General features: G+C 41.7%; 1 protein-coding gene across 1 annotated transcript in view; it reads right to left on the reverse strand.

The window, feature by feature from the left end:
- Window positions 1-4,114: 4,114 nt before the first annotated feature.
- The window catches only part of SEMA5A (semaphorin 5A), a 565,061-nt gene continuing 556,446 nt past the window's right edge, over window positions 4,115-12,729 (reverse strand). Inside the window, exon 23 of the mRNA XM_043489083.1 lies at window positions 4,115-10,991. Coding sequence (XP_043345018.1) covers window positions 10,872-10,991 — 120 coding nt within the window. The 3' untranslated portion in view covers window positions 4,115-10,871. The remainder of the gene's footprint in view (window positions 10,992-12,729) is intronic.

The following is a 12,729-nucleotide window of genomic DNA, read 5'->3' on the forward strand; positions in this document are numbered from 1 at the left end:
TTTGTATACTCCGAAGAAAAATGTATGCCAAGTCGATTAATGAGAGAAAAGCCATTTCTGACATTCCTGTTTGATTTTATAAGCAAACTCCTTTAAAGAAGTAAACCAAGTATAAACAAGTATAATTCCAGAAAATAATATAGTTTCAGATGTTAAGGACAGTTCTTCTTACATTAATTTCCTACAGTTGTGTAGTCAATACATTCAATCATTTCTGTCATTTTTCATAAGCTGGGCTCAAGGATACACTTTAAATTGAAATTTACATTGTGTATTTCAAATACATCCAAAGAAGGATTTTTTTTTTTCAAAGAAGGATTTTAAATCATATGTTAATTTATTTTTTAAGAATGAATGAAGTAGATTCAAAAAAGAGGAAGTGGATACATCAGCATTAGATGAGAATGCTTAAACATTAGAATGAGTGTGTGTGCGTGTGTGTGTTCAGTTGTGTTTGACTCTGCAACCCCATGGACTGTAGCCCGCCAGGCTCCTCTGTCCATGGGATTCTCCAGGCAAGAATATTGGAGTGGTTTGCCATTTCCTTCTCCAGAGCATCTTCCTGACACAGGGATTTAACCCGCATCTCTTGTGTCTCCTGTATTGGCAGGCAGGTTCTTTATTATAAGCTGAGCCACCAGAGAAACCCCCTATTATAATACATCACTGTAAATACAAAGATTCAGAAAAAATTCTCAAGGAAGAAAATTGGTGCCACATTTATTCCACTCACTTTCTAACAGTCAGTGTAGGTTCTTTTGCAGTGTTTTAAGATTTTGTTTCATATAATACAGATACATAGGAAGTATCCAAACTCAAATGGTCTGGGATGGGGTCTGGGTAATGTTTAAAAAACAGCTCCCCAGATAATTTCAATATGCAGCCAGAGCTGATAATCTCTTGGATTGTCAACCTGCTCAATCACAGAAGAACAAATCTCCCCCAAGAAGCTGCAGGAAATTCTTCTGTGCTTTTAGCATTAAAAGATCCCCAACCTTTGAATAGGAGAGAAGTGTTTCCACTGTGCAAGTCAGCCTGGACCCTCTGGGTAAAGACAGATTTATATTTCATTAGTTGGAGTTAAATTTAGTTTAATCATTATAGCATGCTTCATTAGTTTATATTTTTGTATATTTTGTTATTTTTTGGCTTCCATATTAAATAAGCTTTCTGGTCAATTGAAAATTATATATGGGGAATTATACACATATATGTTTATATATATGAGTGTACATCAGTTCAATTCAGTCACTCAGTTGTGTCCAACTCTTTGCGACCCCATCACTGCAGCACGCCAGGCTTCCCTGTCCATCACAAACTCCCGGAACTTGCTCAAACTTATGTTCATTGAGTTGGTGATGCCATCTAACCGTCTCATCCTCTGTTGTCCCCTTCTCCTCCTGCCTTCAATCTTGCCCAGCATCAGGGTCTTTTCAAATGAGTTAGTACTTCCCATCAGGTGACCAAAGTATTGGAGTTTCAGCTTTAGCACCAGACCTTCCAATGAATACCCAGGACTGATCTCCTTTCGGATGGACTGGTTGGATCTCCTTGCAGTCCAAGGGACTCTCAAGAGTCTTCTCCAACACCACAGTTCAAAAGCACCAATTCTTTAGTGCTCAGTTTTCTTTATAGTCCAACTCGCATCCATACATGACCACTGGAAAGACCATAGCTTTGACTAGATGGACCTTTGCTGCCAAAGTAATGTCTCTGCTTTTTAGTATGCTTTCTAGTTTGGTCGTAGCTTTTCTTCCAAGAGCAAGCATCTTTTAATTTCATGGCTGTAGTCACCACCTGCAGTGATTTTGAAGCCCCCCAAAATAAAGTCTTTCACTGTTTCCCCATCTATTTGCCATGAAGTGATGGGACTGGATGCCATGATCTTAGTTTTCTGAATGTTGAATGAGTTTCTGATCTTAGTTTTCTGAATGTCGAATGAATGAGTGTGCATACTCTCTCTCTCTCTCTCTCTATATATATATATATATAGACACTCTATACACACACACACACACACACACACACACACGGGATTTCCCCACCAAACGTACTGGAGTGGGTTACCGTTCCCTTCTCCAAGAGATCTTCCTGACCCAGGGATGGAATCCAAGTCTCTCACAGCCTGTGATCCAAGAGACTTGAATTCCATCTCTGGGTCAGGAAGATCCCTTGGAGAAGGGAACGGTAACCCACTCCAGTACATTTGGTGGGGAAATCCCATGGACAGAGGAGCCTAGAAGGCTATAGTCCATGGGGTTGCAAAGAGTCTGACATGACTTAGTAACTAAACCAACCGACAACATATATATGTGTGTATATATATATATATACAGAGAGCTGTTCAGTCGCCAACTCATGTCTGACTCTTTGCAACCCCATGGACTGCATCATGCCAGGCTTCCCCGTCCCTCAGAATCTCCTGGAGTTTGCCCAATTTCATGTTCCTTGAATCAGTGATCCTATCCAACCATCTCATCCTATGGAGAGAGAGAGAGATTTAATGGGATCATGAATACTGAAATATGGCTTTCAGGCATCTTCTAGCTATGTTCAGTCTTACTAATTGTCAATATTCACCCTAGAAAAACCTTGTCTTATGTAAGAAAGAATGGAATCTGATGTGCTATAGAGAAGATGAGCTTCATAGAAAAATAAATTGATCATTGTCAACACAGGATATCAACTCCTTGTAAGTTAAAAACCTGATTGATTTTCCTTGGGACACATTCCTTGTTGCCCACTGAGATATTTGTAAAAGTTGTTTACCACATCACAGAATCATTAGGAGACTGGTTGGTCCTGTCTTGACCTCCACACAAGAGGCCATGGCAACACACCCAGGATCGTGTTGTGGAGTTTACCCTGGAGGTCGTCTGCAGTCTCCCTCCAGTGAAATGCTTTCCTTTAAGTAGTGATCACACCTCAGCACTTTTGTGGACAAAGGGGCCACTGAGGCTCCGCAAAGAAAAATGCCACTAAATTGTTTCCTAAACAGTAGGGTTTATTTCGATGCTAACTTACAATGGAATGAGATAAACTATTTACATAAAAACCTAAGTACAAAAAATAGACTACAACTTTTACTGTACATATCAGGATTCTCTTATTTTTCCCCCCAAATGTTGGCAGATGGAGATGAGGAGGGGGCTGCTGTGGAAGGAAAATTGGGGGACTGTTGGCAGGACCCAGGATCATCCTTCATGAATTGTTTATAAAAGATGTGAAGGTTTGGATTCTAGAACCAGACAATTTGCCAGGAGCAGTGAGTGAGCAGGACACTTGCACTTCTAGGGTACCAGCTCATTTTACCTTGTAGATATGCTTGTTTTCCTCGGTGTTGAGGCTGGGAGCTGGCAGGAGTTGGTTTCTGCTGACTGGCTGTGTGACCCCTGTCAGCCTCGCTCATGAGCATCCATCACTAATCCAGGGCAGCGGGCAAAGGGCTCCCTGCCTGTGCTGCACAATGGTATTTTAAGCTGATTTTGAAAACAGTGTATCTATCTGGTGTCATTAGACAACTTTCTTAGATTTAGACCTGAACAGCTCTCCAGCCAGCAGTTAAGACCAGTGAATCGTGTTCATGTGTTAAGTTGCCTCAGTCATGTCTGACTCTTTGCGACCCTATGGACGGTAGCCCACCAGGTTCCTCTGATTCCTCAGGTGAGAATACTGGGGTGGGTTGCTGTTTCCTTTTCCTAACATTGTATGCATGCTGAGTCACTTCAGTCATGCTGGACTCTTTTAAGACCAGTGAACCGATGAACAGAAGATGAATGTGAAGATCACTGGATATCTGGATTGCACATTTCTAGCAACCAGGTTTCCAATAGAACCTTGAAAGTTAAATGTGAGGAATGAAAAGCAGTGTGTTATGTACACCCAATGGTTGTGAGGGGGAATACCCAGAAATCCACAAGCATTCCATAAGACAACTGAAGTTCCATTTTTCTCACCCCAGTGAAGGGCAGACAATGCTACCTCATTCTAAAAAAGTTCCATTATGACGAATATATATTGTCTCTTACACATTAATTTCAAGATCAGTAGTTTCTGTAAGTTTATCAAAGGCTCAAGATGACTTCCAAGAAATTTCAATTAAAAAAAAAAGAGAAACAATCCCAAATAAGTTTATTTTGTATCACAAAAACGGCAACAGCAAATTAACAAGGAATGAGGCATTTAACATTTCATAACATATTCAAAAGTTGCGAGTGGCATAACACACAATTTCAATTACAAACTTTTGAAGAATCTTACATTGGACCAGCTTGTGCACTTTCTTTGCAAACAATGTAGCGTTTTGGTGGTGAACGTAGGGGCTTGTGTTGGAGGTTCCCACTGTGCTTTCTTTCAAAGTGCCGAAGTTCAAGTTTGATTTTGGCCAACAGTCACAGTATGGGTTGAGGGGAGAGAAGGAATCAAATTTAACAGAGAAAAAACACTGCAAGTTTTCTTGATTCAAATTAAGGAAGAAAACTTTGTGAACTTATGAAGCAATTTTGACATTGACTTCAAACCAACAGTAGGCAATATTCTATGTGGTTGTCACTCCACTCACTATATCTGCCAGGCATCACGAGCCTCCATCTGATTTTCCTGTATCTATAGAGACTTGCCTGAAGAGGGACAGTGACAAGATCCTTTAACTTCTACAGGCATCCCGATGACGTTCTTTCTACAGAACAAACTCTCAAGTGTTCTTGGAAGATGTAAAATTAAAGTGATGTCAGTTTCTGGATGGCTGGGTTCACCTAAATTCTGAACACACCGTGGTACCCCACTCTGGCACCACAGCCCAGTGGGGGCAGAATTCACACCTGATGATGCTGTGCTTCTTGCTCTCCTGAGATCAAAGAGGCATATGATGATTTTCTTTAAAGTACAGCCAATCAGTCCTCTGCTTTGAACAAATATCCAGATAAAATGATAAATCATCATCTGAAACAAGGCACTGGCAACACTCTACAGGAAATTAAACTACCTGCACTTACTAACAAGGCTCTTTCTTAGTGATGATAGTTTGGATCTTCTGGAATCCAGATTTTGCTTTCCAGCTTGTATTTATATAACGTGGGGACCATTTTAAACAGCTAACATTTGGGCCATTTTTGGCATTCAGTTGCCAAAAAGCTGAGAAAGAACAGGATCATCTTTGAATGGCTGGCCTCAGATTTCTGACTGATATGGGAGAGGTGGACTGAATTTTGTTGCCTGCCCAACATGTTTGTTTAAGAAATGCCATACAGTGATTTTCTATTTCAATTTTTCTCCTTTCAGGTGTTATGATATCTTTGACTAGCTACTGTTGTCATGTCAGCAAAGTGAAACAAGTTTGGTTGAATGAGAAGTGGTATTGGGTAATGGGTAACAAGGGGCTTCGCAGGTGGTGCAGTGGGAAAGAATCTGCCTGCTAATGCAGGAGAGAGACACAAGAGATATAGGTTCGACCTCTGTTGAGAAGATCCGCTGGAGAAGGAAATGGCAACCCACTCCAATATTCTCTCCTAGGAAATTCCAAGGACAGAGGAACCTGGCGGGCTACAGTCCATGAGGTCACGAAGAGTCACACACGGCTAAGCAACCAAGTGTGCATACACACACACGATGGGTAATAAGCTTGAATGTTTTGTTTTTCTATGGCAGGACTAATACAATCTTTTAAAAGTACTATATGAGACAGGTTTCATTGGGAATAGTACATTCATGTAAGGCTCTGATTTTGGTTTTGATAATGCTATTAGACATTTTGCAATGTGAACATATATTTTCAAAAGAGAAAAGGTCTCCATTCCTAATGCTTCTGAAACATGTACTAAGTTTTTGATGATGCAATATATGACCATTAAAAAACTCCCACTTTGATCCATCTGCTCCAAAAATATCTATAATGCATCTTTAACATAAATCCATAAAAAAGAGAATGGAATAGTCATTTTGATAAAAAATCTCTGCCAATAGTCCAATTTTATATCTTGCTCATTACTTTTCAATTTCCAAAGAAAAAATAAGCAAGAATGAAAGCAATATATTATTTTGTGTTTTATCAGGTTATCAAAATAGAGAAAGAGAATGCATTGGTTCTATATTTGTAGAGTTACAAAATATATTTAAATCAATTACTATTAATGACTTCAATAGGAGAGAATAACAGAAATAAATTCCACTATGGCCACTGGTCTCTGTATATTTTATCTTACACAGCAATTTACTGTGAAATATTTGGCATTCCCTTTTGTACATTTATCAGGCCAAAATGAATGTTACCGTGTTCTCCCATTTCACACCCATTGATCAGAGAAGCAGGGGGCTCAAAACGGCTTTCTAGTGTCTGACAATAGTTAAAAAGATAGGTAATCAGAGGTACTCAAATCTTGGTAAAGTCATGTCAACATGCATCACCATGTCAACATAAATTACCATGAAATAAGAGATGTTAGAAGAAATGAAAACGCTGGGCATAGCCAATGAATCTGTGAACTCCATTTTGTATCATTTTAAAAATAAGAGCAGAGAAACAGTCTGCATATGAATAGATTTAAGATTTTTTTAAATAAGATTGTTTTTTAATTCCCTCCTTCACAGACAATGATTATTGGAGTTGTGGGATTTAAGTGCAGCCCTGCCAAGTGGAGAACATATCCCTAGAGGCAGACTTGGTACGTGGCATTCACCACTGATACCTGTTGCCTCTGAATAGACGCCCCAGAGTCACCTTTTGAAAACAGAAAGACTGAATTCAGTGTAGTTATCACCAAATGCCACACACAAGAAAATTCCACTGAAATATAAAAGACATCCTGGGGCTAAAGAAGGTTGATGACCTTGGGGCAAAGTCAATGCTGAAAGTGGTTTGACAGTGTTGGGGACATATTCATGATTGATTCTGAAAGTGAGGAATATGTCAAAAAGGAACATCAGGATATTTGCAAATGAAAACACCATCGCAGTTGTACCTCCAGTGTGCATTAAGGGAGTGTTTACACAAAATGACTAGCTGAGCGCAGACTTCGTACACACACACAAAAAAAAAAAAATCTCCTTTGATCTGCAGTTACACTAACACATCTTTTCAGGAAGCCCCTGGGCTGAAAATTTGTCCATAACTCTGAAGGCATCTGACTCACTTACTCACTAATTCTGAGGGACACCTGCGCGAACTCTGACCACACAGGCGTTGATGCCCATGAACTTCACCCTTTTGCAGATAAATGAGGAAAGAGAGGCACCCTGGCCTGCTCTCTGGGCAGTTGATCCCGGAAGATCCAGGGATCAGACACAGGACTGTGTGAGATGATCATAGTCTCCACCTGGGATCGTCCACAGCCCTGGGCTGGGAGGCACCAGAGTCCCTTCTTTACAAGGCCACTTTCTCCTGAATTCACTTCCTTTCTCTTTGACATCACTCATGAATCAGGGGGCCAGAGCCCTGGTTCTCATTGACCCCGCAGGCTGACCGTTCCTGGGCACAGAGGCTTCTCCACATAGCAGCCCTCACATTCGCTCACCGCTTACCCCTCTTAGTTCCTTTAGACTCTCTGTCCACTCTCCACACACAGGGAGCCATCTTTTCCCCCAGGATTACTGCCAGTTCTAGTCAGAATCGACAGGCTTAGTGACAAGTCCCTGAAAGAGCAGGAAGGTTCAGATCCCCCCGTAAGTTCCAGAGGCACCAGCACAGAAACAGACCTAGAGCAGGTCAGACAATCGGGGAAGAAAACACCCGAGTCTGGGGACCCTGGGTCTTCACGCAGCACAGCCTGATTCTGCGTCCCCAGAATCCACAGAGTCGCGGTCGTCCAGGGAGACAAATCCCTCCGAGCGATCAGAGCTGAGCTGCTCTGAGAGGCCGCCTGCTATGCCGAGAGCAGGGACCCTGGGGCAGTGTGGGTTGGTGTTAGGCAGTGACTGGTCTGGTCTAGAGAAAGCACCCAACACTGGGAATCAGATTCCAAAGAATGTCAGGGTGAGACTGAAGCCCGTTTCCTAACGAGAACCAGCCAAACTTCAACTGTATCTAGAAGCAACCCTAGAAATTAAACTGTGATTAATGTCATTTGATATTAGACTCAGAGAAATACAATTTAAAAATATTAGATTTTATTTGTGCTGCCTGTACCAGAAAGAAAAAAAACACACACACACAAAAGGAAGAATGAAAGAAAGAAAGAAAAAGAGGGAGAAAGAAAGGAAGAAAAAGGTTGGATAGTGAAGTTACACAGAAATTTAAAATGTGACAAGTGCTGGCAGGAATCTCTACCACCCACCTTACGAAGAGCGGCTGTTTGAAGAATCCAGCAGAAGTGGGAGACTTTACCACAAAAGCCCACCACACGGGGGCTTAATGAAGGATGCAGAGGGGAGGCAGACACGTGAGCAATAGCCCTTCGGTGACGGGAAAACGAAAGTTATTCCATGGCTGGTTAAATTTCTTAGATTATAGCTAAAACTATCCTAAAACCAACTCATATTCTGTTAAGTAAGAGGGAGGGATGGAGGGAGGAAGGGATGGGAGGGAACGGGAGACAGAGAGCGAGAGAACAGAACAATTTTATTTCTAATAGAATGCCAGAGAACAAAAACGCATGAATTTCTTTGCGGTGATAATCACAAAGGTGTATGGAATCAACAACATGAAAAGTCTGTTGTGGGGGAGGGTGCTCTCCCTAGTCAGTGGGTAAGAATGATTGATGACCAACTTTGATGTCATTTAGAACACATTTCCCATCAAGTCCAGTGATGCTTTTTTTGAAATGTCAGTATCGTCTGTTCTGCGGGAAAGAGAATGACCTTTTAAAAGCTTAGAAAACATTGTGGGGGCTGGAATTCATAAAACTGCTAAATGTGCTACGCAATGTGGACATCTGTCTTACAGGACAGTGATGAGACAGGGTGAAGCAATCAAGGAAAACACAACCCAAGGACAATTAGAAAACTATCTGGGTAAACTTCCCTTCCCAAGTGTGGACTTTAGACAGAGCAATCTCACACAGCATTCAAGGGAATACGGGAGATACAGCAAGAACTCCCCACTGGAAAGACCCCGAACATCATTCATTTGAAATCTATCAGACCTCCCAGAGCCCAACTGCAATTTAGATTTTATTTTAGTAGAGCCATTTCAGAAAATTTGGGTACATGAGAATGTTTTGAACTCAACAACATTCATTACTAAGCATAAAAATTTCCAATTTCTTCAGATAGGACAGAGTGAAAACATGTATGCTAAAACATACATATGTCCCTTGATGCCCATATTGTAGATTTTCACAGATCTGAAGGTTCATTTATCATAAGAACATGTTTTAATGTCCACCCAGGCCTTTATCATGATACCCAGAGGCATCCAATGAATAGTTTCAATCTTCTTGTTACTTTCAAAAATTATTCAACCAACTGCCATATATTATGTATCAGTTTTTTGTGAGTAATTTATCCTGTTTTTTTTTTTTCCTTCTGGGGACCACACTGAACAATATCATAACTCAGAAATGCTTGTGAATGATTGAAGCTCAGAACCACAGGGATCACTGAAGGCTTTAACATCCTGATACCCTGATTTCTCAGGGTACTTCTTTTGAAATGTTGTTGCCCCTATGCAGGGAGAAATGGGACTAGGTGGGTGGGAAGGCAGCACTGAGATAAAAAACAAAAGGCACCCAAGCTAAACATCACCTCCTGACCTGACCTGAAGGCAGCAAATGACAGCTTGGAACTTGGGGAGCACTTCAATATGCACAGTAGCAAGCTGCAGAAAGCCAGCTTTACACATCATTAATGCTCTTAGTAGGGGCTGATGGCCTCACGTTAGTTCTATCAGGGAGATGGAAAATAGAAAGTTGCTTTTCATTAAACATCAGTTCATCCAATACCTTCTGTAGCATGGAAAATTTTTTTTAAAAAGTTGTTTTCAATTATATTTCAGTTCTTTCAATACTTTCTTCACTGGCATCATGAATGTTTGAAATTTTTCTTTGCAGAGAGAGGGCAGGTGCAGAATCTATTATACAAATGCTAAACAAGTGGTTATTTTACAGAGTGGTTCTTCAGAATGTTACTACGGCCCAGACAGGCGGGCTCTCTTGACCCCGCGTGGCAAAGAGCTCCCTGAACTGCCATGAAAACCACAAGTCAGAATAAGGCGAGCTTCACGGCGAGCTGCAGGGCACATTCACCCTTCATCCCGTCTGTCCCTCTGTTCTTTACACTCAGCTCCCCCGGGAACAACACAGCAAGCGCAGCAAGGCTGAGAGTGGAGACCTCCCATCGCACACCCGCACCTCCGCAGATGCAAGCCAGGCTGAATCCCCGGGCGTCCTCAGGCGAGAAGCGTTCCAAGTCCAAACACACACAGAACCATCCAGAATGAGAAGATGGCGATCACCACAATGGTGAGTCCTTGTATGGCCACATTCATAGTCTCCATTTTATCAGCACTCTAAAGCATGTGGAGGTGGGGTGCCTGCTTTCCTGAATTAAATCACCATTAAGATTTATGCTCAGGGTCAAGAAGATGTTCATATTTCTAAAGACTCCTTCCAATGTGGGTGGTACAGTTATGAAAAAAGCTCCAAAAAAGCAACCAACTTTTTCGAAAAATGGACTGAACATAAAAAAAAAAAAAAAAAGCTGCACACCAAGGCTCATTAAACACGATCATCAAGAATTGTAGACCAGATTTTCACGGTCGTGTTTAGATTTTTGTTGCTTTTGAAAACGTTTCTCTTCGGCAACAATGGGACACTAGTGGCTTGAAATGCACTTGAGATGTATCCACACTCCATCTCTGAAGGCTTGGAGACATGGGCAGTCATGGAGCACAGGCCTTAAGGAACTGGGGGAATTACAAGAAGCCAAAAATAGAAGAGCTCTTAGTACTCATCATAGTTATTGAGATCTGTAAAGTAGGCGTTAGAATAGGTCTTCCCAGTGAGATGTGGGTTGAAGTATTTGTTTCTTTCCTCTAGGATCAAGTTGTTTTTGTTAAATGCCTGTAGAATAGAAGATAGAAGATTTACGAGCACTCAGTAAGCAGTATTTCAGAAAGAGAATATAATAGGAGACAATTATAGTTGACCCTTGAACAACATTGGTGTCAGGGACACTGACCCTCCTCGAAGCTGAAAATCTGCATTTAACTTATAGTCAGCCCTCCATACATGTGGGTCTTCTGTATCTGAGGTCTGCCTGGACCCATAGTGCTGCATCCTGGATTCAGCCAACCTATCGTGGAGTTTGGTAGTATTGAAAAAAATCTGCAAATAAGTGGACCCATGCAGTGCAATGTTGTTCAAAAACCTGCTGTATGTGGAATTTGAGCTCTCCCCTAAGCCTTCATTATTTTAAAATGTCTTTTCTCGCTTACACGCTTCCGCACATCATTTTCCTTGTTGAGGATTTGCCTCATAAGTAGAATGAGGTTGGTAGGTTTTCAGTCCAGATTATTTTTGAGCTTTACTCAGAAACTCTACTTTTGAACTTTAGCCTGAAAACTTCCAAGAGTTAGAAGACCTAAATTGAAACCTCCAGGAAACCTAAGACTCTAGTGATTTCAAATTCATGAGCACTTTGAGTATTACCACTTATAACTGAGCAGCTTTTGGATCGTCATGGTACATTGATAAAAGATTTTGAAGGAACACATTTACATAAATGCATGAGATTCTTAATTTCTCATTTTCTACACTTGTGGGAAGGTGACTGTGGTGGTGGTGGTTTCTATTGCAGCCACTTCTGACACAAAAGCGCTTTCTCACTAAGAGAATAGTTACCCATACTCTGGGGCTTCCCTGGTGGTTCAGATGGTAAAGAATCTGCCTGCAATGCAGGAGGCCCAGGTTCAATCCCTGGGATAGGAAGATACCCTGGAGAAGGGAAAGGCAATCCACTCTAGTATTCTTTCCTGGAAAATCCCATGGACAGAGAGGCCTGGTGGGCTGCAGTCCATGGAGTTGCAGAGTCAGACATGACTGAGCAATTTTCACTTCACTTCACATACCTGTCCTTTTAAAGAGCTGAACTATCCCAGGTAGAGGGTAAATTACGAGAGGACCAAAATAAAGATGTTAGGTAGGTGGCACAGCCCAAATGTTTGGGATTTATCTGGCCAAGGAGTCAGAAGAAAGTTCTAGAAAGACTCATTAGACACTGGACAGTGGTACTTTGCCTTCAGAGCAGCAAGATTTCAGAGTAAGTGGCTCCTGGATCTTCAGTGAGAACAGGAGACCAGCTAAATGATCTTCAGATGCTTGAAGCAAGTGATCACAGGTGAGCTGATGGGTTGGGATCACATTGAGAAGGGCCCCATTCTTGGGTACTGGAGGTTTCTCCTTGAAGACTCTTGCTCATGGGAACTCATGTTCCTCCTCATTCTCTGGGGGCTTGGTTCTGAGAAGGTGTGTGGGGTGTGTTATTAATTCTTGGGGCTTCATTTCCTGCCTCTATCATGGATCAGTATAACATGCTGATGGCTGGGGAACCCAGCTCTGTCTCTATGCACGTGGGGGCCCCATGGTGGTGAGAGGAACCAGCGAGGACCCTGCGGATCCTGGGACATAAGAGCTCCCAACGAGCTGAAGCTGTCGGGGCTGAAGAAACTGCATTTCCCACATGGGAAGGAAACTGGATTTTGAAAGAAGCCATCATAGCAGGAATATTAAGAGGGACCATGGACTTAACAGGAATATCAAAATTCTGATGACTGAATGAAATGATGGCGTTTGCAGCGAC

This window comes from Cervus canadensis, chromosome 16 (genome assembly GCF_019320065.1).
Source record: "Cervus canadensis isolate Bull #8, Minnesota chromosome 16, ASM1932006v1, whole genome shotgun sequence".
Taxonomy (NCBI): Eukaryota; Metazoa; Chordata; class Mammalia; order Artiodactyla; family Cervidae; genus Cervus; species Cervus canadensis.